This window comes from Barbus barbus (genome assembly GCF_936440315.1).
Source record: "Barbus barbus genome assembly, chromosome: 1".
In the NCBI taxonomy this organism is placed as follows: Eukaryota; Metazoa; Chordata; class Actinopteri; order Cypriniformes; family Cyprinidae; genus Barbus; species Barbus barbus.
This window is the reverse complement of record NC_136729.1, coordinates 19,520,957-19,547,068: the sequence shown is the minus strand read 5'-3', so window position 1 is coordinate 19,547,068 and position 26,112 is coordinate 19,520,957. Positions and strand designations below refer to the sequence as shown.

The window sequence follows — 26,112 nt, the reverse complement described above, 5'->3', positions numbered from 1 at the left end:
CAATCAGTGAATTGATTAAACCAGTTCACCACATTGGATTATTGTTTTGTTTTGTTTTATTTTGCTGGAGAGAAGAAATAATATAGCTAATGATGTTAATAAACAAAACAACAACAAAAACATTTAAAAAACAATGGTACAAAAAAAATGCAGAAGCTAACATGCAAGAGTGAACAGGTATTGCCACAGTGAAAGATACAGTTGCAGGATAATTCATGCTCACTCATTCTGTGTGCTGAGTCAAAGTCAGGACATAAATGTGTATGTGACAGGTGTTACATAGGTATTACAAGGTGAAGGTGACTTTTGAGGACATTGCCCCATGTCCCCACTTTTCAAAACGCTTATAAATCATACAGAGTGAGTTTTTTAGGGGGGGGGGGGAGAGTAGAAATGCACAGTTTCCTGTGAGGGCTAAGTTTAGGTGTAGGGCAATAGCACAAAGTTTGTACAGTATAAAAACCATTACGCCTATGGGATGTCCCTACTTTTCACAAAAACAAACGTGTGTGTGTGTGTGTGTGACTGATTGTTTCTTAAGAGAGAGTGTTTTCTGTTTGTTTCTCTCTGTCCGTCTCTCTATTTGCTGCCATTTGAACATCCACGCAAACACTGCTGCTGCACCCTCGGGCCTGCTGAGTTGCTATGGATACAGCAGTTATCACTCAGCCTCAGAGATGTAAACACTGGGAAAAGAGGGAGCTTTCTTTCTTTCTTTTCTTTCTTTAACTCCACAGCTTTATATTTTCTTTTTTCCATCTACCAGTGCACGTCATGTTACATAAGAATCCTGATTTGCTGTTGACTTGAGGCTTTTTATGTGAATGAGGGAATGGAAACAAGAAGTTAATTTTGGCCCCTAGTGACTTCCAAAAATGCTCTGCAGTTTTCCTTCTGCCTAAAGTAAACTTACCGCCCCATCAAAGTGAGCATATAGGGACTCCTGCTGGTCACAATCAAGTACTGCACCCTCGGTATATAAAAAGCATTTAGACCGGATGACTGGTCCAATATAGTTTGGTTGTTCAGTGTGTTCAATTTAGCGCCTCTTTAAGGCTCACTCTTTAGTCCTAGTTTTGTTTTGGGGTCTTGGATTCTCCTTTACGATAACACGCATCATGCTCCTTCTTGTAGGTGTCTACATCTTGATTGCTGTCGGTGCTGTGATGATGTTTGTTGGATTCCTTGGTTGCTATGGAGCCATACAGGAATCCCAGTGTCTTCTCGGAACAGTGAGTAACAAATCCTGACCTCTCAGCAAATTCCTCAATTCCCATGATGCCAAACAATAATCGGAAGTATATTTATTTCAAATAAGCCTGAAGGAATTGATTAGCTAGATCAGGTGTGTTTAATTAGGGTTGCATCTAAACTCTGCAGGGCTCCGGCCCTACAGGAACTGAGTTTGACACCCCTGGGTTAATACATTTACCTAAAATAATTAAAAAAATATATATAAATGATAAAAAAAAAAAAGTTTTTTGAGCACCAAATTTGAATGGTAGTATAGTTTTTAAAAGATTGCTTAAGTTATGGCTTTGTTACTGACATTGGCAACTCATACTTATTGGTTTGCACTGTAAATTAAGGTACGCTTTCGTAGGTTAACTTTTAATATGGACTTTCTTAATAAATAGTGTAAAATGTAAGAGTTTTACATTTAAGGTCTTCAACTTTATTGCATATAAGACTAATTATTACATTTGTGCCGCTTGTATACATCAATTGTAAACTGATACAATTAATTTTAGTGAATATTTGTCAGTAACAGAAATATATCAAAAGTATAACATTTAAATATATCTCTAAGGAGTTAAACTCCTGTCCATACAGTACACATCCCTTTTCTTTCTCTCCCACAGTTCTTTGCCTGCCTGGTCATTCTGTTTGCCTGTGAGGTTGCTGCCGGAATCTGGGGATTCATGAATAAAGACAAGGTCAGTTTCTCTGACAAACATGCATACAATGTGTCAAGCTGACACATACACATCTGGTTACATAATTGTAATTATACCTTTTTTTTCCAGATCTCCAAAGAGCTGATCAGTTTCTATGACACTGTGCATGACAGAGACATTTCAGCTACAGATAGTGAGAAAAAGCAGGCTGCCGCTACTGTCTTGAAAGTTTTTCATGAGACTGTAAGTAGTCCTGATGTTCTGAGGAGCACACAATTAATCAAGCTAAAACAAACTCCTCTCAAACCAAATTATTGTACATATTTCTAATCACTGTCATCTCTGGGTTTCAGCTTAACTGCTGTGGCAAAGAATCCCTGATTTCAACTGCTACAATGTGGTTTTCAGATACCTGTCCTCAAGACAAAAAATTTGCTGCTGTAATAAGCCTCTCCTCAGTAAACCTTCATATTGAAGAATTCTCATCCAAATTATCCCACATAGCATGACAATAACCTGTTTTTCCGTTTTTCAGAACTGTCACACCAAGATCAAAGAGCTTTTCTCTGAGAAGATCTATTTGATTGGCATTGCCGCCTTGGTTGTTGCTGTTATCATGGTGAGTGAGTGTGAGTGTGTTTATATAGGGGCCTGTGTGTTAAGTTATATTCTACCCTGATGTTGCTTGCATCACATTTTACACTTATTTTCCTCTCTCTTTCTAGATCTTCGAGATGATCTTCAGCATGGTGCTTTGCTGCGGCATCAGGAACAGCCCTGTTTACTGAAACAAAGGGGCAAGATATTACCTTTAAAACATCAGCCAAAAAAAATTGTGTTTTATATCTACCATCTCCTATTTTGTTTTGTATCTACCATTGTTTCCTAATGTAGTCACCTTGTCCAGTTCCTGAGGTCTCAGAACAATTTTTGTGCATTTTTTTTTTCAAATGTTGCAGTGGATCCACCACCAACTAGCCTGCTATTGTTTACGCTGTAGTTGGCAAAGACTAGTTGTGATCTGTAGCTATAGCAGAAGACTTACAAACACAGTACATTATCACATGAAGAATTTATACATTTATTTGCTTGTAGTTTTTTTTGTTAACTTTGGAAGTACTGCTATTGCTATCAGTTAATATCATTCTTTACGTATGTACATGTATAAACTGTATATATTTGCAGCCCTGTATGGCTCTTAAGCATGAATCTTGTATTGAACACTCCTGTCCATCTTCCTCTCTGAGACTGCTGTTTGTATGTTCACGTTTCTTCCTGAGAAACCACTAAATAAACAGTGTTAGCTAGGTGGGAGAGCAAATCAGAATAGAGTGCTTATTGAAAGTAAAAGTATTAATATCGTTTAAAACCCATATATACTTCATTTTCCGTGTTCTGCTCCGTCTAGCGCACAGTTGAACACTCGAGCCACTCAAAATACACTCCGGAGACAGCGGTCTAGGACTGACGCGTTGGGCGCCTGTGCACTACCTAGTGAACCTTCGTTTTCAAGGCTTCACGTGGACAGTATGCACTGACATTAGTGGACTTGCGTCACACGCACTGTCAGCTGGAGTGGAATTCGGACAAGGAAAGTATAGTTCCGGTTTAAAATTATTGAAGTTGACGATCACAGCGTTACTTCATGCATTGTGTGCCATTCATGCTCAGTCGGTTCAAAACTTACTATTTACCGGGTTCTGTGGGTCACCAAGTTAATGTCAGTCAACAGCACTTGTAACACATTAATGTTGATTACCACATAAAGTAGTTTCCACTCCTTAAAGAACAGCAACAATCTGGGATACAATGAAGTACTTAAAATGACAGCGAATGAGGCCGGTTCGTAAACATTGCAATTTTACAATTTAGCTGCCATAACAAATCAAGTCTAGAACTCAAAATGATTAGAACAACTTAAAAGCCTGAATAATATGCAAGCTTTAACAGATGCGTTAATGTAAGCCAATGTATAAAATGACACATTTCTGTTTTAAATAACCTGCTCTAGAAAGTTGCAACATTCACTTCTATTTTAAGTGCCTCACCGTAGCATTGGTTTTTGCATTTTTCAAGAGTCAAAATTAGTTTTTGTGGCAACATTACGCCGCAAATATTATAAATTGAGTTTAACATGCGAATCATATTGAACTTGGAATATTCCTTTAATGGCGGAAAGGGCACTGATCTATGATCATTGTGTTTCTTATATGTGAGATCACATAGACGAGAGAGATGATCCTAGATCAGCATTCTTGCTGTGGAAAGCTGTAAACCCAGTGCTTCTGATGCCCACTACAATCTACACAGTGTATTTTTCTGGATGGCCGGTGTTATGCCCAATCCTGACCCCTGCCAGATTATTACCTCCCCCCCCCCCCCCCCCCCCCCCAGTATCCTAGTATTGGTAGGTGTTAGGGTTAGGTGTGGGGTAGGGGTTAGGATTAGGCAACCAGATAGCAATTTCAACGAGAGGGGTAACAATTTAGCAGGGGGTCGAAAATGGGCACAACACCATCACACAAGGAGTTGGACCACATGCAAATTCACTGCCCCAGTCACTGAACTTCTGGCCCACTTTGCAGTGATCCAAGCCATAGAGAGGATTCATACATACCTGCTAGCCTTATTAATGAATCACCCTATCCCTTAATCACTTAGACAGCAAATCCAGATTGATTCCTAATGGACTGTCTGTCATAGCTGTAATGTGTTATGATGTCACTCGACTGGAAAATCCAAGGAGTTTGCGTGATTGTCTGTATGTACATTTGTGATATCAGTTGACAGTGAGTTTAGAAGGACTGGCTTGGTTGGTCTGGACTCTTCACTGCCACCTCTATCACAGATGTAGTTGCTGTAATACCTTGTCACCTTCACTAGGTGCCGCTCCAGTAGTATTCACTTTGAAAACTGGTGACTACACTCTTAGTATGCCTGTGTGCATGTCTGTTGTGCACTTATTCTTCTAGACCGCACTAATATGAAGCGCCCTCATCCCTGATGCGTAAATACCATAAGATTTGTGATTTACTACATGGATTATGCAACCCTGTCTTGTTAACACATAATGCCTCTGCTGATATGCTTAGAAAGTTTCTTGTAATATGTACAGCTATATAGTATACTAATTACTATGTAAAGACAATGTATGCCTTTAATTGTGATATCTTTTTGTCTGGTACTTGTCAAAAAATGCAGAGATTTCATTTGAAGCATGTAAGAATTTTGGGGGTCCTGACAAGTCAAGCATGATCTTCTATTAAATATTATGAAGGAGAAACAGTTGTTTATTAAATTAACTGTTGAAGTTACAACACATCAGTGTATTTGAACACTATTAAATATTACTCTTGTGTTGACAGGATCTCATACTTATCTGATACCCAAATTGACAACTGTAACTCAAGCTCTCTTTACCCTGATGCACCAATTATAGATTTTGGTCTGGTTTTGTTGCCTAAATATTTAGGAATTAAATGTATTTTACAAATAACATCTCTTTATTTGTTCTTTTGTCTACATCTTTCCTTTGTTGGTGAAAAAAAAAAAAAGATTCACTCTTAAAAATAATGGTTCCAGAAAAGGTCTTTTCTTAGTGAGAAGAACCTTTTTGTATTCTCCCAAGAAGCTTTCTGTGAATGGTTATAAAAGAACCATTGGGTTTTCTTTTTTCCTTTAAAGAACCTTTTGAGCAATGGAAAAGTTCCATGGATGTTATAGGCTAGGTTCTTTATGGAACCATTGATGCCAATAAAAAGAAAACTGTATTTTTAAGAACGTTGTTGTCATCAAATACCACTGATACTTGTCATACTCTTTTTAAAGAAGGGGATTTACAATCATAATCTTTTATTATCATGAATCATGTTTTGTGCATCAGCACATTCTTCTGTCAGTCATGCATTTTATTGCTAAAAACCCTGAACTTTTTTGATTCATTTTTACTATTATTTTTGTTATTTTACTTTTTGTCATTCTCATTTGTGTCTTTTTAAAAATGACTTCTAAAGATAGATACCAAAGGTGTAAACCTATGAAAGCATTTGTCAGTTTCAGTGTTGTGGGATATAGTGACCACTCTGGTGAGTTGCTGGACTGCTGCATTGGGTGTGTCTTCTGAACTATGGGCCTCCCTTTGTTTGAAACAAAAGATTTTGGCAACTCATTTCCAGCAGTAAGTGGATAAAGCCAAAATAATACATTCATTACTGTATGAGTCAGTGATCTTCCAATCGTTTAAATATACACCGAAAATAATCACATTTAAACCAACTCAACTGAAAACCCCCTCAAATCTCATTCAGCCTGTTGACTAAACAGTTTGCACATCCTCTCCTCCTCAAAGTGGGATTTTTAGAACTGCATTTTTCCTCCTATCTTATTTAGGATTAGCTGAAGTTCCTGGGAGGAGAGATGATGCAATGTCAGAATTTGGGTGTGTAACAGACATAAGTTACTCCTCTTTAAACAGAATAGTTAAAGACGAGAAGAAAGAGAGACGAGCTAAAGGGGCTTATGAAAGGAAAACTGTGAGGCTTTGTTCTTGAAAACCAAAGGAAAAATATAAAAGGAACATATCAAACAATGAAACCAAAGTCTTCCATATTAGTGGTGAGTAAAATTTTTTCCCTGTTATTTAATATGTATATATATATATATATATATTTTTTTTAGATTCCTTACTAAAAAAATATGCATCTTGTACTTTTTTGTAAGTAACTTATTTTTTGGGGGAAAAAACCCTTCAAGCTATGATGAAAGAACTTTAAGTCGTGGCCTAATGGTTAGAGAGTCGGACTCGTAGTCCAAAGGTTGCGGGTTCGAGTCCCCGGCCGGCAGGGATTGTAGGTGGGGGGAGTGAATGTCCAGCGCTCTCTCCACCCTCAATACCACGACTGAGGTGCCCTTGAGCAAGGCACCGAACCCCCAACTGCTCCCCGGGCGCCGCAGCATAAATGGCTGCCCACTGCTCCGCGTGTGTGTTCACGGTGTGTGTGTGTTCACTGCTGTGTGTGTGTGCACGTTGGATGGGTTAAATGCAGAGCACGAATTCCGAGTATGGGTCACCATACTTGGCTGAATGTCACTTCACTTGGCCACTTTTACAGTTACATTTTATTAGTTAAACCAAATAAAATGTATGAAAATGTACAGAATTTAATTAATTATATATATATACACACACACACACACACACACACCATGGTCCTGAAACCATATTCAAATACCAATTAAAGTTTGTTTAGAGAGAAACAATATCTTCATGGTACCATATAAAAAACATGCTTAATAACATGAAACTTTGATATATATATATATATACCATTTAGCGTATTCAAATACCATTGTAATTAAAGTTTACCCCGAGAAAAGCACAATATGCCCATGGTATCATGGCAAAAAAATGATAATACATGAAACTGATACCATTCACTCAGAGGAAAGCATGATATGCTTGTAGTATCATGTCAAAAACTTGGTCATACCATGATACTTTTAGGTGACTAAAGCACAGCAGGCAGACCGAATCTGCATGGTGGAGCTCATATAACCTCTGTAACTGATAAATGCATATCTCAGTGCTGAGAGCACAGTGACTGAGGAAGCTCCGCCCCGGCTACACAATCTCTGTATCTCTTGACGATAGTAGAGCAGAGCTGGACAGATCAAGTGTACGAGGCGCTGCTCGTTTGACCTGCGCTGCGGACAAATTACTTTCAGTTGATATCGGAATACTTTAAGAACATTCGCGGTGGAAAAAACAAACTAAACAAAACAAAACATAGTTTCCAACGGATTTCGGAGAGAAAAAAAGTTTGGATTGTCTAATTATTGAAGCGAGTTGTCGGACTTCATGATGAGTGCTGTTGTGGCCTCTGAGGGCCTGTTCTTTTCCGCCATACAGCCCAGCACCTCGGTCACCACATATGCGATCCCAACCGATGACCATCCCAGGAGGGATCAGCTATCCAAAGCCAGACGCGTCCAGAAGCAGGTCCAGCAGCGCATGGCGGAGAAATCCTCATCCTCATCCCGACTCAACTTCTCCACAGGTGAGCAGAACCTGTTGATGATCCGCGGGATCCTGTGCTCTTTAAAACTCTGTTCTAGAATGTACAAATAAGTTTTAAGCAAACTTTTTCAACTTTAAACTTTTTAATTTTAGAACAGTTTTAGGCTATAGCCTATACTATTTTAGGTGACAGTATATTAGAATAGGCCTATACAAAATTGTAATATTAGGGATTTATTTATTTTTTTGTCCTTTGAGATGATTATAAATATAAAGTTGTTGTTATAATTTTTAAAAACAGAGTAAATAAATGCAAGCCTTTCATTGACTCTATAACTATATTTTGCTCATTTAAAATTCAAATATTCTTACTAATTCCAAAACGCCAAGGATTATCAAACTAGTAGTTATGTAAATACACACACAAAAAAATAATACTATAGCGACTAGTTCTATAATATAAAGTTTAAGTAAGCAATCGGTCAGAAATGTAAAAGCAGAACATTCCTACAATAGCTGGACTTGGGAACACAATAGCTCTGCTTTCAGTGACACTGATAGGATTTGTTTTGCATCAGAATGCAAATATCTGTTTGGTCTTCATGTTTTGGCCACAGTCATTGCATTTGCTGCCAAGTGCACACCGGTTTTCCAGCATTGCTTTGTTAAGAGACGAAAAAACTGACTTTTTTGTGTGCTCAAGTGGTCATTTCATTCATTTTGTTTTGGATGTGGATGGACATTGGAACAACTGATATCCTGACACTGTCCTGAATCATGCTGGCCCTCATAAGAATGAAGTTAAACTTGTAAACATTACATAAGCTCGTATGAATGGAAAACCGGCCCATTGTTCTTTAATGAAACCTTGACAAGATATATAGATGCTTTCAAATGCAAATGTGTAAAATGGATCGCTCAGCACGTGATTTAGAGATGTAAGCCATTGTGAGCAGTGTGTGTGTGGATGTTTGTGGAGGAGGAGGAGGAGGAGATAACCCGTGGGAAAGGTATCACTTTCTTCTCTGGCTTAGAAAGGCAGGTAGAAATTAGGGCAAACCTCACTCTCCACCTCCCCTGCACCCCACCCCCATTGCCCCGTATACAGCGTTCTCTCATCAAGAAGGTAGCTGAAATATAACTTTACTAATGCTTGACAGAAGCACACAAGTCAAACATTATATTAAAAATCACAAATTAACAGGAATAGGAACCTAAGGAACGTAGCTAGTAGTATAGTATCATACTTCTAGACGTATGCAGATCTCATGAAAGTCAGCAAAGTCCATTTCTTTCTTAATATTTCACTTTTCACAGTTGTGATTGCAAATCATAAGTCTGATTAATATGAATAGGAAACAACGTTCCCAGTAGCACTTGAAAAAATCTGGCAGAAACTATAGCTTTTGGGATGCCTGTTAGCAAGAGGAATGTTAGGCATTTAACCTTTGACCCTATTCTTTACCCTAATCACAATAAGTGACTTGGAGAGCTGGATCTGGTCAATGTTAGAGAATGAGTTTGGACATGACCTTTTAAAAAGAAGACGAAATGACTGTCCTTCACTCTTAAAAATAAAGGTTTTTTATTTGTATCCATTGTTCCTTGAAGAACTTTTAACCTCCACGGAGCCCTTCCATTGCATAAAAGGTTCTAAAGATGAAATAAAAACAGTTTTCTAAGAACTGTTTACTGAAAGGTTTTTTAGGGAACCAAAATGGGTCTTCTGTGGCATCACTGTGAAAAACTTCTTGGGACCTTGTCTTGTGGAGTGGAGTGATTTTTTTTCCAACTGCAATTTTCTATATAATATATACAGAAGAATAAGTCAATATATATGAATATATATGTTAGTCATATATTTGTAGTAATTTATCTAGCAACTTTTTTTAATTTTGTAGTCAGCTTACACACTTAGCTTATGCTCAATTTGACCTGGTCTGTGCTACATTCTTGGTCACACCTCCATGTCCTTTTGCCGAAGAGTTTCCTGCCATTTGATTCGGAGTGTTTTATCAGTAGGCCAGTTCTATTTTAGCTTATGGGAGACTTGAATGGGAGGATGTGAGATGTTAAATGGTTTTTGAAAAGAATAACCCTGAATAAAGCAGTTGTCTTGCATTTGAAGGTGCATTCATTCGCATATAACAGCCAACTGCTGCTTTGCAATTATCCTAAAAATATGGTGCACAGTACACCATAATTGTCATCAAGATTTATGCTCGATTTCTCAGATTTTATAACAAAGTTCCCAGGGAATGTAGGGATTGCATGGGCTTTAATCATCCTCAGACTCACTTTGGTGATTTATTGAGCATGTGGTATAAGAAGCTAACACTTCTCTATCAATAACAACAGCAACAGCTTTAGAATGTTGTTATTGTACATGGGTTTGTAATGAAACATTTTAGACGGACCAGCCGCATGACTTATGTGGTCATAGCACAGATTTGCCATGCTTTTTGTAATTGTTTTTTCTTTCTGTCTTTTTTCTTTAAAAAAAAAATAATTTATGTATTTTTGCAGTTGTTTTGTAGAAAACTTTTACAAAAAAATCTGTATTCTCATAATATATGTATTTAAAATCATCACCATCGTTGCAATATGAACAGTTCAGATGCAAAATTGCCTTTTGAAATTTTCTTCTAAAATGAGCGTTTTTATCAGGCTACTATGTTTATGTTCAGTTATTTCACTTTAAGGTCAATAAAAAGAACCTATTCATTGCCATTAAAGTGAAATTGCTGAAGCTACACATAGGAGCCTGATAAAAATGTTCGGATTAGAAGAAATTTCAAACCTTACTTATACTTAGATGCTTTTGCTTTTTGCTTCTGAACTCTTCATATCTATCAATACAGCCTGTCTATATCAATTAAATTGTTGGTATGTACTCTTAACTCACTGAAAAACAGGAGGAGATGAGCAAAGACGCATGTCACGCCAAGCCTCTCTAAAACAAAACAGATGTTTCAATTTTAGAAGTAATCTTCCCCTAAACACTCTTCCACCCAAATCTAAAACAATTTAGCATTTAATAAACTTCTGTATCTGCCTGGCTCACAGGGAACCATCTCATTACATTGCACTTCAAAGGTCTGAAATCTTGCCAGTTCAAAAAATGCTGATTTTTAGGAATTATGGTTAAGAGTTAATCAAAATAAAGACAGCTGCGGTCAGGTCTTGAACTTTAGACATTCTTGCCATGACTTTAATTTGGACCTTTCCTGTCAGACTTCCTACAGACAGCTTAGAAACTCTGGTGGAAACAGGAATTCATGTGTTTTTATGATAAGACAGTTTGAGGAGGAGGGTGTGATGATGCTAATGAAGAATTGTTAAACATTTTGAAGGATTATGGAAATGCAGATTGCATTATAATACCATTTTCAACATTTTTATTTCCAAAACGATAGCTCTTCTTAAGGAGTACTTGTAATTAGTTGTGCATAATGTTTTAATTAGGTTGCAGAAACGAATAAAATATTAAGATAGATGGTTAACACTCTTAAACCCAATGAGTTCAGTATTTTTCTTTTATTTCTTCAGATAAACATTTTAAAGATGTGCCAAATATGCTCTTTTCAACTATTGAGCAACGTTCCGTCACATTTATATGGGGCTCTAGCTGAAATTCATCTCTCCTCTGGGAGGAGCAATATGGTTGACCTTATCTTTCAATCATTGCAAAGACTGAACTTATTCCACTTCTCTCAATCCAACCTGGGCTTGATGTATTTTCTTATGTCCAGTGGTTCTGCAGTGGAGCTGACTCACATTGGTTTGTTGAATGTAGGTAATTTGTGTTTCTTAATGTCCCTCTGCTACAATGTTTTCATAAGGTTCGATTATATATAGGGATCAACCACTCAAGTTGTTTTTTTTTTGACTGCAAAAGTCATTGTACAGAGGAAAGAAAGAGAAAAAGAGAGAAAAACAGTAAAGAACAGAATAGAGCTCTAAAGTACCTTCAAAACACTGAAAATATGACAAAGGACCACCCTATGATGTCATCCTCCTTTCCTTCTGTTTCATTCTGTTACCGTGTGATTGTTATAGCAGACTTCCCCTCTCACCCGTGGAATAACTTCCTTTGAGCATGTTTTGGAGACATAAACCTAATGTATTTTCACATATCTAACAGATGTGAACAACTAATCAGCATTATTTGCAGCAGACTGTGCTGAGAAGCCAAGCACTGATAGAAACCTGATCTCCTAAAATTTGTTGAAGCACAAATTCAGAGAGCTGAATGCCAAACAAAGATCAGGTGACACACTGGGTCTTATGTCACTGTCGACCAATGTAATACTTTGGAAGAAATCCCATCAAAATGAAAGCCACCTGGGAGAGAAATTTTCCTGGATTGTTCTTGTTTCTCTGAAAACAGTGAAACAGCGAAAGTTAAATGTAAAATTTGTCCTTTACTCACTCACTTCTGTGAAACAAATGTCTTAGTTTTTTGGTCCATGCAATGAAAGGCAGTAGGGTCCAATGCTATTTTGAACACCACCAACTTCATTGTATGAACTAAAACAGTTGAGACTTTAATTAAAACATTTTTGGTTCCGAAACTCATTTTTGAAAAGTCAAACGATGTCAGAATTTTCGTTTTTTAGTGAAAGGCAAAGAATATACACAAATGCTCATAAACATTTTACTTAAATGTCCACTTTTTCAGAATTTGACGGCCATGCATCCACTGTAAGATACCAAACCAAAACCCCTGGATTCAGTTCCAAGTCTGTTATCTACAATGGCAACAGAACAATGGCTGTAAGTGTGACCACATTCACTACATTTCCAATCGCATCATTTATCTGAAGCAAATGCTAACTGAGCTTGTTTTAGTTCAGGATTAAGCCTTACAATAGACCTGCGATAACATTTCAAGGTCCAATTTTAAAAGCCCAGACAGAAATTAAATTGTTTACAGGAAGAAAGATGATGCCAACCCCTCAGAGGACTTCGGAGGATGCCAATGCTCAGACAACATACAGAATTAACAAATTTTGCCATAAGTCAAACATATTAAGGTTCTGCAATATATACATATATTGTGGAAACTTAAATTCTTGTAGAGCTGCTTTGCAACGATTTGTATCGTAAAAAGCGCTATACAAATAAACTTGAATTGAATTGAAGAAATTGTATTGTTAATTTACTACTGAGTTACTGAGTTAAATTCTATAATTTTATATTGTTTTACACTGATAGCACTATTAAAATCAGGTCGGAACAGCCATCCATGAATAGTTTTTTGTTGGATTGATTGCAAAGTCCGCAATGCCTTGATAATGACACTCTGTGTGGCTGCACCCTGCAAACACAATGATGCGGTATTTTGCATTCTCCTGTGGGAGCTGTGTTTAGAAAGTGATTTGCAGTTCTAGCAAACTGTGGAATTGAGCTCAGAGCCCAGTGAGCATCTGAAACATTCCTAACCCAAGACCTCATGAGCCAAATGGTGGACCGGAGGTCACATTACCCCTTCTGTGTGATAACAGTGAGCCTGCAAGAGCAGTTAGCATGTGCTTAATCACTCGTATCAGACACAAAATGTTGCTTTTTGTATAATTTTGATATTCATATGATTCCCTTTTACTCAGACGCCTCGACTGTCTCAGTGCGCGGGAGAATTTTCCTCTCGCTCTGCAGTAGAAATGGGCACTCGGCAAAGAATCAGCCATGGCGTGCCTATGCCCGCCGTAGTGGGCCGCCCGTACATGTACCATGATGATGCTCATCTGAGTGGCTCTTACAACCAGATGCAAACATCGGAATCAAGGACGCTGAGTCGGACTGACCAGGAGGCTGCAGCAATGGCTGGGCTCACACAACGGCAGCCATCTCCTGTGGGGAACTGGGTGGCATCCTATGGCCACAGTTCTTTGCCCAATGTGGTTCAAAGACAGCGCACCCTCAGTGGGACCCTGGCGCGAGAAGGTTACAATACAGGATGGAGGGAGGCGGAGTTGGCTAATCAATATTCATTTAAAGGCCCTTCCCACCGAACCATCAGCCGCATGAATAATCGTCAGGTGCAGCAGCAACAGCAGCAAAGGCTGAGCGGCAGCTCAATGCAGTGGCAGCAGATGTCCACCGGGGGCACCAATATGATGGGCGCTGGGCATTACCAGGGCACCATGAAGAGAGCGGGGTCTGTGCATAGTATGAAGAGTGTCGGTCGTGGTGTGGACGTTTATGACGGATTGGCCGATGGAACCACAGATGCTCTTGGCGGGTAATGTTAAATTATTTTTAATTGATCAGCTTAGTGCCACATTAATTTCCTAAGAAAAAAAAAAGATGTTAATTGACACCATTTAGTCATGTTCTCATGCCATGTCTATTTCAAGCCTGTGTAGATATACAACGTAGAAACATTTAATACAATGCAATATGCATGATGAGAACTTTTGCTTTAAACATATGATGATACATCATCAATTATTTGCACATCTTAAACACACATTACCATTCAAAAGTTTGTTTATAATATTGTAAAATATTATTACATTTTTAAATGACTGTTTTTGTTTTAGTATTTTATTTTAAAATGTATTCATTCCTGTGATATCAAAGCTGGAATTTAAGTAGCCATTACTCCAGTCTTCAGTGTCACAGGGGTGTCCCCGACTAAGGATTTTCGAATCTGAATTTTCGAATCTTGCCGATAGTCGACTGATAGTCGAATCATATGTGTGGGGCGGGGGGCAAAATACATTACCAAGAGTCAAGTCAGACATTCGACAGTCATAATTACTGATGTTAACACACTGGGAAAACGTGTAACGGACACCTCACAGATATATAAAAAATAGAAGGGGAAAAAATTCAATAATTAAACTATACTGCGTTGTCAGTGTTGGTATTGTATCAGACTTTATTGATCAGTGTGCACTTAATGCACTTAACATTATAAAACATTCAACTCCTTTTGTGGACGCGTTCTTCAGGCAACAATGTGCAGAAACACGGCAACTAAACCCTAAAAATTCACAGCGTTTTATTATAATAGTGTTCACATTATAATTTTATGTATACAGTATGACAGTCCCAGTCATAGTTATTAATATTCTGCATTGTTGTTTGTCCTGCTCGCGCTGCGCTCTGAAAGCGCTTTACAGCAGCACAACAGAACCAAATGCATCTTATACGAGATAAATAATATATACATGATGTAAACTGGCTTAAATGCTTTGAAATCACTTGTACCCTACCTGATCGAGAAACAAAATCCAGTATTTCACCCTGTGTCAATTTAAGCCTTGTTAAAGTTTGAAATCCCTAGTGCCACCTGTCGGTCACTAAATCTGTAGGGGTGGTTGGATTTATTCACGCACGTTAAAATATTTATTTAAAGCTTCTTTCTTTTCAGATTCTGATTTACAGCATTATCTTAAACAGGCTGTATATTAACTTATTGGGAGAAAACCGGTTGTTCTGTGTGAAATCAGACATTTGAGCACCCCCAAATAGCCAAAATGGCATGATCATAACACCCCGCGAATATTTGACTGTCCCTGCATCCCAATGTGCATACCCTATCTGCCCTAAATAGTATTGAAAATTACTACTATCACATAGAATTTAGGATGGATAGTATGCACATTGGGACGCAGGCTGTGAGATAGGTAGTCGAATCAGGCTCCTCCTATTGAAGCATCGAATCGTCGACTATTCAAGGTTCACCCCTAGATCCTTCAGAAATTTTTAATATGCTGATTTGGTACTCAAGAAAAATTATTATCAAATGCTTCTTAATATTTTTTGTGAAACCTTTGAAACTCTTTGATGAATTGAACGTTCAAAACAACAGTGTTTATTACATACATATTACATATTACTAACAGTGTTAGTAATATGTAACAATCCAAAAGTCTTTACTGTCAATTTTAATAAATTTATTACATCTTTGCTGAATAAAAAAAAAAAAAAAAAAAAAAAATCTTACTCTAACTTTCCCTAAACCTTTGAATGGAAATGTATTAAATTATGCTTCAAATTATGACTCACAAATTAAATATTTTTATCCTATAAAATAACATTCATGTGTAATCTATTTCAAGTATATTAGATTTTTATATTATATATTTATAATACTTTCCATTTTGTTTTTGTGTGAATGAACAGAATCCATAACCTGGACATGACTACAGCAATCAGTTACATCTCTTCCACTGATGTTGCCATGCAGATGTTGGGAGCAGCCTACATACAGCATCAGTGTTACCACAGCAATGAATCCAAGACCATGGTAAAAAATACATATAGTTATATATTTATCAGATCAGCAATATACATTTGAACACTATGGAAATAACACAGACTGTACTATGCAAGAACTAAGGAAATTCAAATAGAGGTCCAATTTTACCTTTATATTTCACACTAGTCTGTAAACCTCGTGCTCTTATCATCCTTGTGAAATATATTTAATATTGTTGTGATTTTTCTAAATAACCATTAATATTTGTTTGTTTTTTTTTATTTCAAAACTTTTACATTTCAGTTGAAATCAACAACAAATCGAGTTACTTTTTTAATTTTGTGATTGGTTACTGTGTCATATTTTCCATTACCTTGGGGTTCACCTTGGGCAGACAGCAATTTTCTTATTTTGTATACAGCGACTTTCAGTCCAGGGCAGCAACAGAGCTCTGTTTGGACAAGATTAGAGGGCGTACACACAGGATGTGTTCTTCCTTTCAAAAACAGCTAGATGAAGTGTATCCGACAGGAACAGAATGCTGGGTCTAGTGACGTGTTTTAAAAAGTTGAACTCTTATAAACTTCACAATCTGTCTTAAAAACTCAAAGCTCATGGTGTGAGACACTGAAGAAACAGGCAGCAGCGACCAAAGGCTGATGCCTAAGTACAAAAACCAGCTGTATAAAAAAATAACACAGAGGGAATCCTCCTCAAGTGGTTGGTTGCTTTCTCTGTTGAGTGATCAATGGACAAAATGACCAAAATTCCTTTTAGAATCTAAAAAAATACTTCATGTTCAAGGGAAGAAATTAAGTCAAAGATGCAACTCTACAATTGGTTAAACAAATCTAGCTGTCAGCAAAATATATATTTGCATAATTAATGGAGCATGGCACGGCTCAAGGCTAAGCTGCTCTTTCTTTGCTATTGTTATATGTTACAGTCAAGCCAGATGGAGAGAATACCTTCACCCTGCCCTTAATCTTTGTCCTGGACCTCAGGGGGCAGAACATTCCGCCTGAGAGCACATCATAGCAAAACATAGACAGATGTCTGAGCAGGTTGCCATTTTGGGCTGAAAAAATGTTCAGGAGATTAACTATTTTTGTCTATAAAGTTTGTAGCACAAAAATGGGATTCAGATACATGGGATCACTTAGGAATTAGGATAAGCAATAAATAAATATTTCTCACAGAACTTAACTAGACGTTTTTCTTGTTGCACAGGTGCGTAGTTTGAAGGGCATCTCAGCATTAGTACAGCTGTTTAGCAGTGAGAACCAAGAGGTTCAGCGCTATGCAACAGGTGCTACACGCAACCTCATCTACGAGAATATGGACAACAAGACAGCACTTATCGAAGCCGGTGGCATTAGCAAACTAATTGGTGCTTTAAAAGAACCCGATGATGAACTACGCAAAAATATCACAGGTATGTTTGTGTGAGTTTTGTTTTTCAGTAAATATTTGTTTGGACTGTGATCTTCACTTTGCAATTACAAAGTGGCACTCGTGTATTGATTCAGTATAAAAGTCCTCTTGCATCAGTTGGGTGATCCAACTTGGAGCAGAATTGTCAGTGCAGACAGGTGGAGAGTTAAGAGCAGCGAGTGTATTTGGAGAAACAGAGAGAGCAGAAAAGAAAAAAGTGGTCTGGCTGTTTCCTGGAATCACTCCAAGTCTCAGATGCAGTGGGACGTAGACTCCCAGAGGCCTTTGTGCTTTGTGAGCTCTGCTATCACCCCCACCCCCTCACGCACCCACACTCACTTAGTAAACAATCCTTGACATTCTTTCCTGCTGGACTCAGGGTTGCCAGGTCACTTAGTGACATTTTATGACTTCTATTCTAATCTGTGTTGGCTTTAAAACCTCCCAAGCACTAGCTGTTTAGTGCTCCGTGTAGTAAACAACATTCAAGAACTTGGACCATAAATGTAAAAAATAATCATTTTTATACATATTAATCAGACTTTAACATATTATTCTAGATTAATATATATCTACTAGATTACTACTTATAATATGTGTAGTAGTTCTCAGTTATGCACTTTTTGCAACATTTGAATTTTAATGCTTGATTAGTTTACCATGACTGGGCAGTCATATGTTCATATATTCATCCCTGCAATGTCAGATCATCAGCTGTTTTCATAATGAAATGAATAAACATGTTTTCAATTTTGAATATAACTTTATTAATTTAATAATACAGTTTATTAACAAAAATGTATTTTGTTATTTTTTTTTATTACATAAATCCATTTAGTTTTATAATTAATTATTTAGCCTTACTGGCAGAAATCCATATGATTTTTTCTTTTTTATTATTTTTACAAACCATGGTTCAGGTGGTAAAATTGGATTAAAGTCATTTTTTGGGATGCAACACATGTAAGTTCATACAAAGTGTGCTGTAGAGGAAAGTCAGATTAAAAAAAAAAAAAAAACAGTGATATAAATAAAATGTAAAAGGCTATTAGTTGTTACACTCCATTAGCATTTACGAATATATATTATATTTACAAGCAAAAAGCTAAACCAATTAAAGAGAACTAAATAATGTAAAATATAATTGTTTTTGACAAATTTCTCTCTCTTTCTCTCGTTGTCTCTGTAGGCATTTTGTGGAACTTATCTTCCAAAGACAGTCTAAAGGAGAGGCTGGCCAGAGAGAGTTTGTCTGAGCTGACGGAGAGAGTGCTGGTGCCTCTGTCTGGAGGAGGAGATGCTGGTGTCATTCAACAGAGTGCGTCTGAGGCTGATATTTTCTACAACACCACAGGCTGCCTCAGGTATACAGCTCACATATACATGCATGCATTTAAATGCATTTAACTTCCATTACCTGCATTTAAATTGTGGGAGCATAAAATGTATCTGTAATGAATGCTTCATTTTAACATTAAAAAAATAACATCATATAAAATTATAAGCTGTATATTTCAGAATATATGTATAATATATATATACAGTATCATCCTGTTATTGTGTGTTATGTCAGGTACTTATATATTTGTTACAGATGTACCTGAGATAATGCTAATAAAAATAAGAGTTCATTTCTGATGCACAGATAAACTGTGCACACAATCAGTCAAAAGTTTTCATTGGTTAGCAACCTTAAATATGAATATTTATGGCTGGTTGTCACTGTTTATAATATGCAATTTTGTAAAAGACACCAGAAAAAGAGTATACAATGTGTCAGATTTCCCACTGGAAAGATTTATAGCCACAATAAAGATTAACCTGCTATAAATATTTCAACACAAATGCATGAACAAAAAACATCTTGAGATGTTAACTACACCCCTTTTATATGCATTGAAGGAACCTGAGCTCAGTGAATGAAAGAACCAGGCAGCAGATGAGGGAAACTCGAGGGCTGGTAGACTCTCTGGTTGGATACATCGAAAACTCCCTACAGGAGGGAAAAGGAGAGGACAAGGTCAGACCCGACAATCAACATTCAAATGTAATATGCTAGCCTTGAGCCAGTTCACAAACTGTGTCTTAGCATTCTAGATCTATTCTAAAAGGAATCTATATTAAATCAAGGACATCAGTAGCTGTAATCTACAACATCATTTCCAAAAGCATTTGAAATCGTAATTCTGTAATTCTGCACCTCTAGGGAGTAGAAAACTGTGTATGTGTCCTGCGCAACCTGTCGTACCAGCTGTACTCTGAGATCCCTGCTTCAGTTCAGATGCGTTTGGAAGGACCCACTCGAGCACAGGACGCGCGGCACAACAACCCCATCGGCTGCTTCACACCACAGAGCAAGAAAGAAAAAGATGTCAGTCACTCAATCAACCTTGCTTGGGAAATTAGATTTTGTTTTCCCAAACCAAATCCGATGTTTCATTAAAATTGCTGACTTGTTTTTTTTAAATAGGATGTTCTTTGAATATATGGGATATACAGTATGTTCATCAAGACTGTTATGTTAAATATTATTACAATTTAAATTAATGTTTTCTATTTTAATATTTTTTGGAAAAAAATTCTTCGATGTCTTGAGTCTTCAGTGTCACATGATCCTTTAGAAATCATTCTAACATGTCTTATTATCAATGCTGAAAACAGTTGTGCTGCTTAATATTACTGTGGAAACCATGATACTTTTTTTTTTTTTTAGAATTTTGTTGATAAATAGAAATTTTAAAAAAGATCAGGATTTATTTGAACATTATAAATGCCTCTACTGTCACTTTTAATTTAATGATTAATTGATTAATCTTTGCTGAATAAAAAGTATTAAAAAATAAAAATATATTACTGACCCCAAACCTTTGAGCAGTAGAGGTATTATACTTCATGTCTGCAGTCTGTCACTAATGAGGTTATAATGTGTCCCATCAGAGGAATCAAGACCTGACCACCTTCTCTGAAGTGGCACGAGTCCCTAAAGGAGCAGAGTGGCTGTGGCACCCTAAGATAGTCGCTCTATACAACCGCATCCTGCAGAGCTCTGAAACAAGCACAGCCACACGCGAGGCAGCGGCAGGAGCCCTACAGAACATCACAGCGGGCGACAGCAGGGTGAGAGACTTTTCTCAGCTGAATTCCATTACTCATATTTAATCTAATTTGTGAGATGTAATTATATGTTATGTCATAATCTTAATTGTAGTCACTTTTAGCACTGATTGTAATGTTCAGTGTGTTCTTAAACTCTCACACTTATTCTGCCTGTATGTTTCTCCCATATAATTTTTCCATTCCATTTCTCACTGTTCTCCTGCACTCTTAAGAAATCTCTGTGAAATCCCCCATTTGGAACCTTTATTAACCTTAAGTTTCTTAGTGTTTTATCTGGCTAACTGTATAACTAATTGTTCTGTCTCTCTTGTTTTTCTTCTCTCACCATTTTCCTGTGTTCTCTGTTAGTGGGCCTCTGTGTTGAGTTGTGTGGCGCTGGAGCAGGAGCGGATGCTGCCGGTGATTCTTGACCTGTTGCGAAGCCCCACAGATGCCGAGCTCCGTTCTCTCACGGGTCTGCTGAGGAACTTCTCCCGACACTGCAAAAACAAAGCTGATATGGGTTAGTGAATGACTTTCTGCTCCAGCTATCTGTCTTTAATTACAACTTAATGTGTAAAACATCCCAGCCAAGATTTCAACATTCTGGCAAAGAAAATGTCTAGATCAGTAAAAACCTACATGAAGTTTTGCGCAAGGCGATAACTACAAAAAAAAAGGCCTCTGAAAATCTATATTTTTCTTCTCACTTGCCCAGAGTTTTACTCCCACACATTCTTTTCAGCTCCCATCAGACTCATACTTGTATCATTCCCAGTATCTGCTACCGCCCGTTTATCCCCACCCTGATCTCAGTTCTCTGCTTCACTGTAATCCACCCCTGCTGGGCCACAGGGCGCCTCCTTCTTCACACTACACATACTGTATATCATTCACTCTTTTTGTTTGTGTAATTCCAGCTAAATTTGTTATTGCTTCCCCTCCATAGCTACCAAAGTGGTGAATATTCTGGTGAACAAACTCCCCAGCGATGGACATCAGAAAGAACCTTCTAGTGATGTGGTGGTCAACATCTGTGGGGTTCTCAACAACCTGGTTACAGGAAGCTCTCTAGCTGCGAGAGATATCACTTACTTTGATGGACTACCCAAGCTGGTCAGCATTAAGACATCTCATGACAACAGGTAAAAACAAAAAAAATATGAATGAAATTCATATGTTTATTCAAGGGAGGACTGAATTGATCAAACATGTCAGTAAATACGTTTATAATGTTACTAAAAGGTTTTATTTCAAATAAATGCAGTTCCTGTGAGCTTTCCATTCCTCAAAGAGTCCTAGGAAAAAAAGTGAAAAGAGCAACACGTCCTTAAAAGCTGATAGAAATTGGTTACATATGCAGAAGGAGAAAAACAGAGCATGCCACAAATGTGAATATTTTCATTTGTGAGTAAAATCTGACCAAAACAAGGTCAAAACTGTGCATAAGTTGTAAATGTACTGTGATGGAGCTGAAATAATGTGGCATTTTAGTAGTATGCTTAACAATAAATAAATAAAGTAATGCTTTACTTAAAACCCTTATGTATAATGCATTATAAAGTTATTCATAATGAATGTTATAATGTATTGTAACACTTCATAAATAATTGTGGCCAAAGTTAAATTGCATTATAATATTTGCAAATTATAAAATTGGTTGTTTGTCATGTGTTTCAATGCATTATACATTCTAAAATTGTGTTCAAAGTATAGATACGTATTGTAATGTATCATAACTGTGGTTACAATTATTCATGAGACCATACGATGCATTATAAGGTGCATTACAAGGCATAATTACTGCATTAAAAAATACTTTTATAATGTATTATTCATAATGGCCTTTAGTAAAGTGTTACTAAACTTGTGCTAGTGTAAGAATTGTCATTTGAAAACCCATATTTGTAGACCGCTATTCAGAATATTGGTTCTTTTATGCTGCTTACAGCCCTGTTACTTTAAACCTGAAGTGAGAAAGTTCAGCTGTAACCCAGCTGATATGATAATAACTCAGCAAGGTTTCTTGACATTTTCAGGCATAAATCATACTCTAAATGATCCATTTATATTGGACCTCACCTACCATCTCTCATAGCACTACTGTTGTAATGTAGACTACATGCTGTTGCATTATTTAGCTGTTTAATCAAGAGCACAATGTCCCAGCATTGCTTCTCATGTTTCTCCTTCTTATTCTGTCTCAGTCCTGTGAAGCTAAAAGCCGCCAGGGCCGCCTCCACCGTTCTGTCCAACATGTTTCAGTATACCAAACTTCACAAAGATTACAAACAGGTGAGTCTTGGTGTAAAACCCAGCTAAAATCACAAGTGAATGTGTTACTGTTCAGAGTTGCAAGCCTCTTCTCTGTAATTTGATATGAAAATGGATACCTTACTGTATACAGACTTTGCACTGATGGGTATTGTGTGCATTTGCTTACCAAGTATCAGCCTGCTTGGCCAATAGTCAGCTGTTTTATTATGGAAAGTCAATATAAATGGGCGGTTACGATGTGTGAATAGCTCAATTAAGGATAATGAAAAGCTGTTCAGATGCTCTCCTATGTGATATCAGCTCTCTCAGTCAGTTATATTACTGAGCTGGAAAAATATTTACCTACAACCCATTACTGATTACCAGACACGACTCTTCTGTGTGTGTCTTCTGTTTTTACTGTTAAAATGACTTTTCTTTTCTTGTGTCTTTAATTACAGTGCCCTCCATAAGTATTGGAACATTAAAGACAAAATTGCTCTGTTGGCTGTGGAGTCAAGACATTTGCAAATCTGATTAAAAGATGAATATGAGACAAAACTACAGAATGTCACATTTTATTATTGGGTGATTCAACACATAGATGTTTTACCAAATAAAAAGAACAGCACTTTTAGAGTTCATCCCACTCATTGATGTGAGCATGAGTATTGGGACAGTTGAACATAAGGCAGATATAAAAGATTAAAAGCTATTATTTAGTTGCAGATCCCTTGCGCACAATCACAGCAGTGAGTCTGTGACCCATAGACATCACCAGACTCTTGGTCTCGTCCTTTTAAATGCTTTCCCAGCCTTTAATGCTGCCAATTCCAATTGTTGCTTGTTTTGGACAGTTTCTGCCTTTAATCTCCTCTCCAGCTGGTGAAATTCATGTTCAATCGGATTTAAATGATGCAATATGAAGCACTTCCCAATGAATCTGGTGGCATTTTCTTGAATATTGGTAGGCAAGATGGTTTTGTACCCTTCCAAATTCATTCTGCTACTGTCATCATGCATTAAGTCATCAGTAAAGTTGAGAGGGCCTGTTCCAGAGACAGCCATGCATGCCCATGCCATGACACCACCTCCACCATGCTTTACAGATGAGGCTGTATGCTTGGGATCATTTGCAGTTCCCTTTTTTCTCCACATTTTTGCTTTCCCATCACTTAGATAAAGGTTCATCTTTGTCTCATCGGTCCATAAACACAGTTCCAGAACTCTTCTGGCTCACCTTTGTGCGTTTTTGCAAACTCTAATCTTGCCTTTCTATTTTTGGTGCTGGTCAGAGGTTTGCATCTTGCTGTGTAGCATCTGTAATTCTGTGTCAAAGTCTCTTGAGGACAAAACAAAACTTGATTCCAAGCACGTCACAAATGCAATCCAGTGATTTATTCTTCCTTGGAAGCACTCATTGTTGCAGGCCAGTACTTTCTTACCAAAGAAGCTGTTTTTTTACCAGCTCTTGCCATTTTTATGTGTAGAGTGCATCAGATGGTCAGTAAATGGACTGAGGGCGGTTCATGGGTTTGCTTGTCTGAGACTGAGACTAGTTAAAGTCTGTTGCGTGTCTTTGGTGTTTAAAGTGGCTTTGGTCAGATCAGTGGTCCATCTGAAATGTGACAGTGGAATGCAGGATGTTCCAATCTTCTTTCCATTATCTAGATACAATGTACCGATATATTTCAGCATTATATGACTGCTACTGTTTATGTTAAGACTGGTATAAACTACTAATTTAGAATTGTTGGTAATTTCTCTTTTTCCTTTTTTAATTTTACAGAAAGGGTTCACAAGACGGGATTTCACGGATCTGACCATCTAATCTCTGTCCATGACTTAGTGCTAAACTCAGTGGACAAAATGGAATTAGACGTCCATGGGATTTTACACCAAAGTCACAAATGGAATGCGACCAGCCTGTTTCTCTCAAACACACACACACACACACACACATACATATTGTGACCTATAGTGGAGTGAGTGAACTCTGAAGTTTTTACTAGAGTATCAATTTTAGTCAGCGGCACCCTTAAGTGTTACAACATGCCGGAAAGAAATGAAGAAATGCTTGCAGAGCACTAAGTCTAAAAGACAGGCTGAGATGTGCACTTGTGTGTGTGGTTGAGTGGTTGAATTAATGATTGAGAGAAGGCAGCATATAGACATGAAATATTAACAGCCATTATTCCCAGTAGCAACATGTTTCTATGAAGAATTCAAAGACTAATTCATTTTCATCAGACCTGCTTATTTTACAAAACTTTTGAAACATAAGCCTTTCTAGCTTGTCCATTTTATCCCAAATATGTATTTTTATTTTGCAAACAGAAATTCACAGTTTATAGGCTATAATCATGAAGTTTGGAAAGAGGATCTGAACTGTGAACTAAAATGTTGTAGTTGTTTACAACTAAAGAAACAGATTTTGTTGGTTTTGCAATAAATATGCAAATTGTGCTTTCCATGCAACACCTCTGCAGGCTTTTGTGATTGTTACAGTTGGATTTCGAGTGCAAAAGAGCCTTATTCTGAAAGCACAAATATGACAAACCTATTGCCTTTGGAAATAAATAGAAATGCATATTTGAACATTTGTATGTCATTTCCAGAGAATTTTGCAAAATAATTTCCTGCCTTATTGTGTGCTACTTGCAAACATTAAACAAATAACCACCAATAATTTTGATATAACTTTGTTTGATGTGCAGTCAATTTTATTTTCCCCTTCACACAAATATAACACATGAACTAAATTACCTTTTATGTACTTTATACCTTTTTCTGCAGACTCTCCCTCTTTCTGCTTCACTGCTGAATCAATACATGTATGCATCAGAGCATATTTATATAACCTATATGATGTTTATCAAAAATGTTCCGATAGTAATTATGAATAAATAAATTCATTTATAAATGAATGTTGAGCATACACTATGCACTCTCCAGAATGGGAACTGATACAAAAAAGTCTTGTGTATGCATACTCAACTCTTCTTCTTCTTTTTTTTCAAGGCAGTTTATCTGCAAGAGGAAAATGGTAAATATAAAAGAAAGATTAAGACCTTTAATGTCTCTAAATTACAAAGACACTCCACATTTTACACATATCTGGTTTGAGTGGTATAAGCCAAGTATATTTGGCTGAACAGAAAAGCCCAACGGAGCCACAGAAATATGCACACATGAAATTA

General features: G+C 37.2%; 2 protein-coding genes across 3 annotated transcripts in view; both read left to right on the top strand.

The window, feature by feature from the left end:
* The window catches only part of LOC306875776 (CD81 protein-like), a 31,832-nt gene extending 27,422 nt beyond the window's left edge, over window positions 1-4,410 (top strand). Inside the window, exons 3-8 of the mRNA XM_079426503.1 lie at window positions 1,135-1,232; window positions 1,863-1,937; window positions 2,028-2,141; window positions 2,252-2,338; window positions 2,434-2,517; window positions 2,624-4,410. Of these exons, the coding sequence (XP_079282629.1) occupies window positions 1,135-1,232; window positions 1,863-1,937; window positions 2,028-2,141; window positions 2,252-2,338; window positions 2,434-2,517; window positions 2,624-2,686 (521 nt within the window). The 3' untranslated portion in view covers window positions 2,687-4,410. The remainder of the gene's footprint in view (window positions 1-1,134; window positions 1,233-1,862; window positions 1,938-2,027; window positions 2,142-2,251; window positions 2,339-2,433; window positions 2,518-2,623) is intronic.
* Window positions 4,411-6,199: 1,789 nt separating this feature from the next.
* On the top strand, window positions 6,200-25,882 carry LOC306874091 (plakophilin-3-like). 2 transcript variants are annotated; one of them, XM_079423847.1, is made up of 14 exons: window positions 6,200-6,512; window positions 7,807-7,954; window positions 12,596-12,690; window positions 13,524-14,158; window positions 16,051-16,174; window positions 17,357-17,561; window positions 18,750-18,924; window positions 19,463-19,580; window positions 19,767-19,931; window positions 20,498-20,677; window positions 21,026-21,179; window positions 21,606-21,801; window positions 22,864-22,951; window positions 24,702-25,837. In XM_079423847.1, the coding sequence occupies exons 1-14, from the start codon at window positions 6,486-6,488 to the stop codon at window positions 24,741-24,743; spliced, it is 2,352 nt and encodes a 783-aa protein (XP_079279973.1). In that variant the 5' UTR covers window positions 6,200-6,485; the 3' UTR covers window positions 24,744-25,837. The 2 variants fall into 2 exon arrangements, with proteins under 2 accessions (XP_079279973.1, XP_079279972.1); XM_079423846.1 differs by lacking the exon at window positions 6,200-6,512 and having other exon boundaries at window positions 7,550-7,954; window positions 24,702-25,882.
* The last annotated feature ends 230 nt before the right edge of the window (window positions 25,883-26,112 follow it).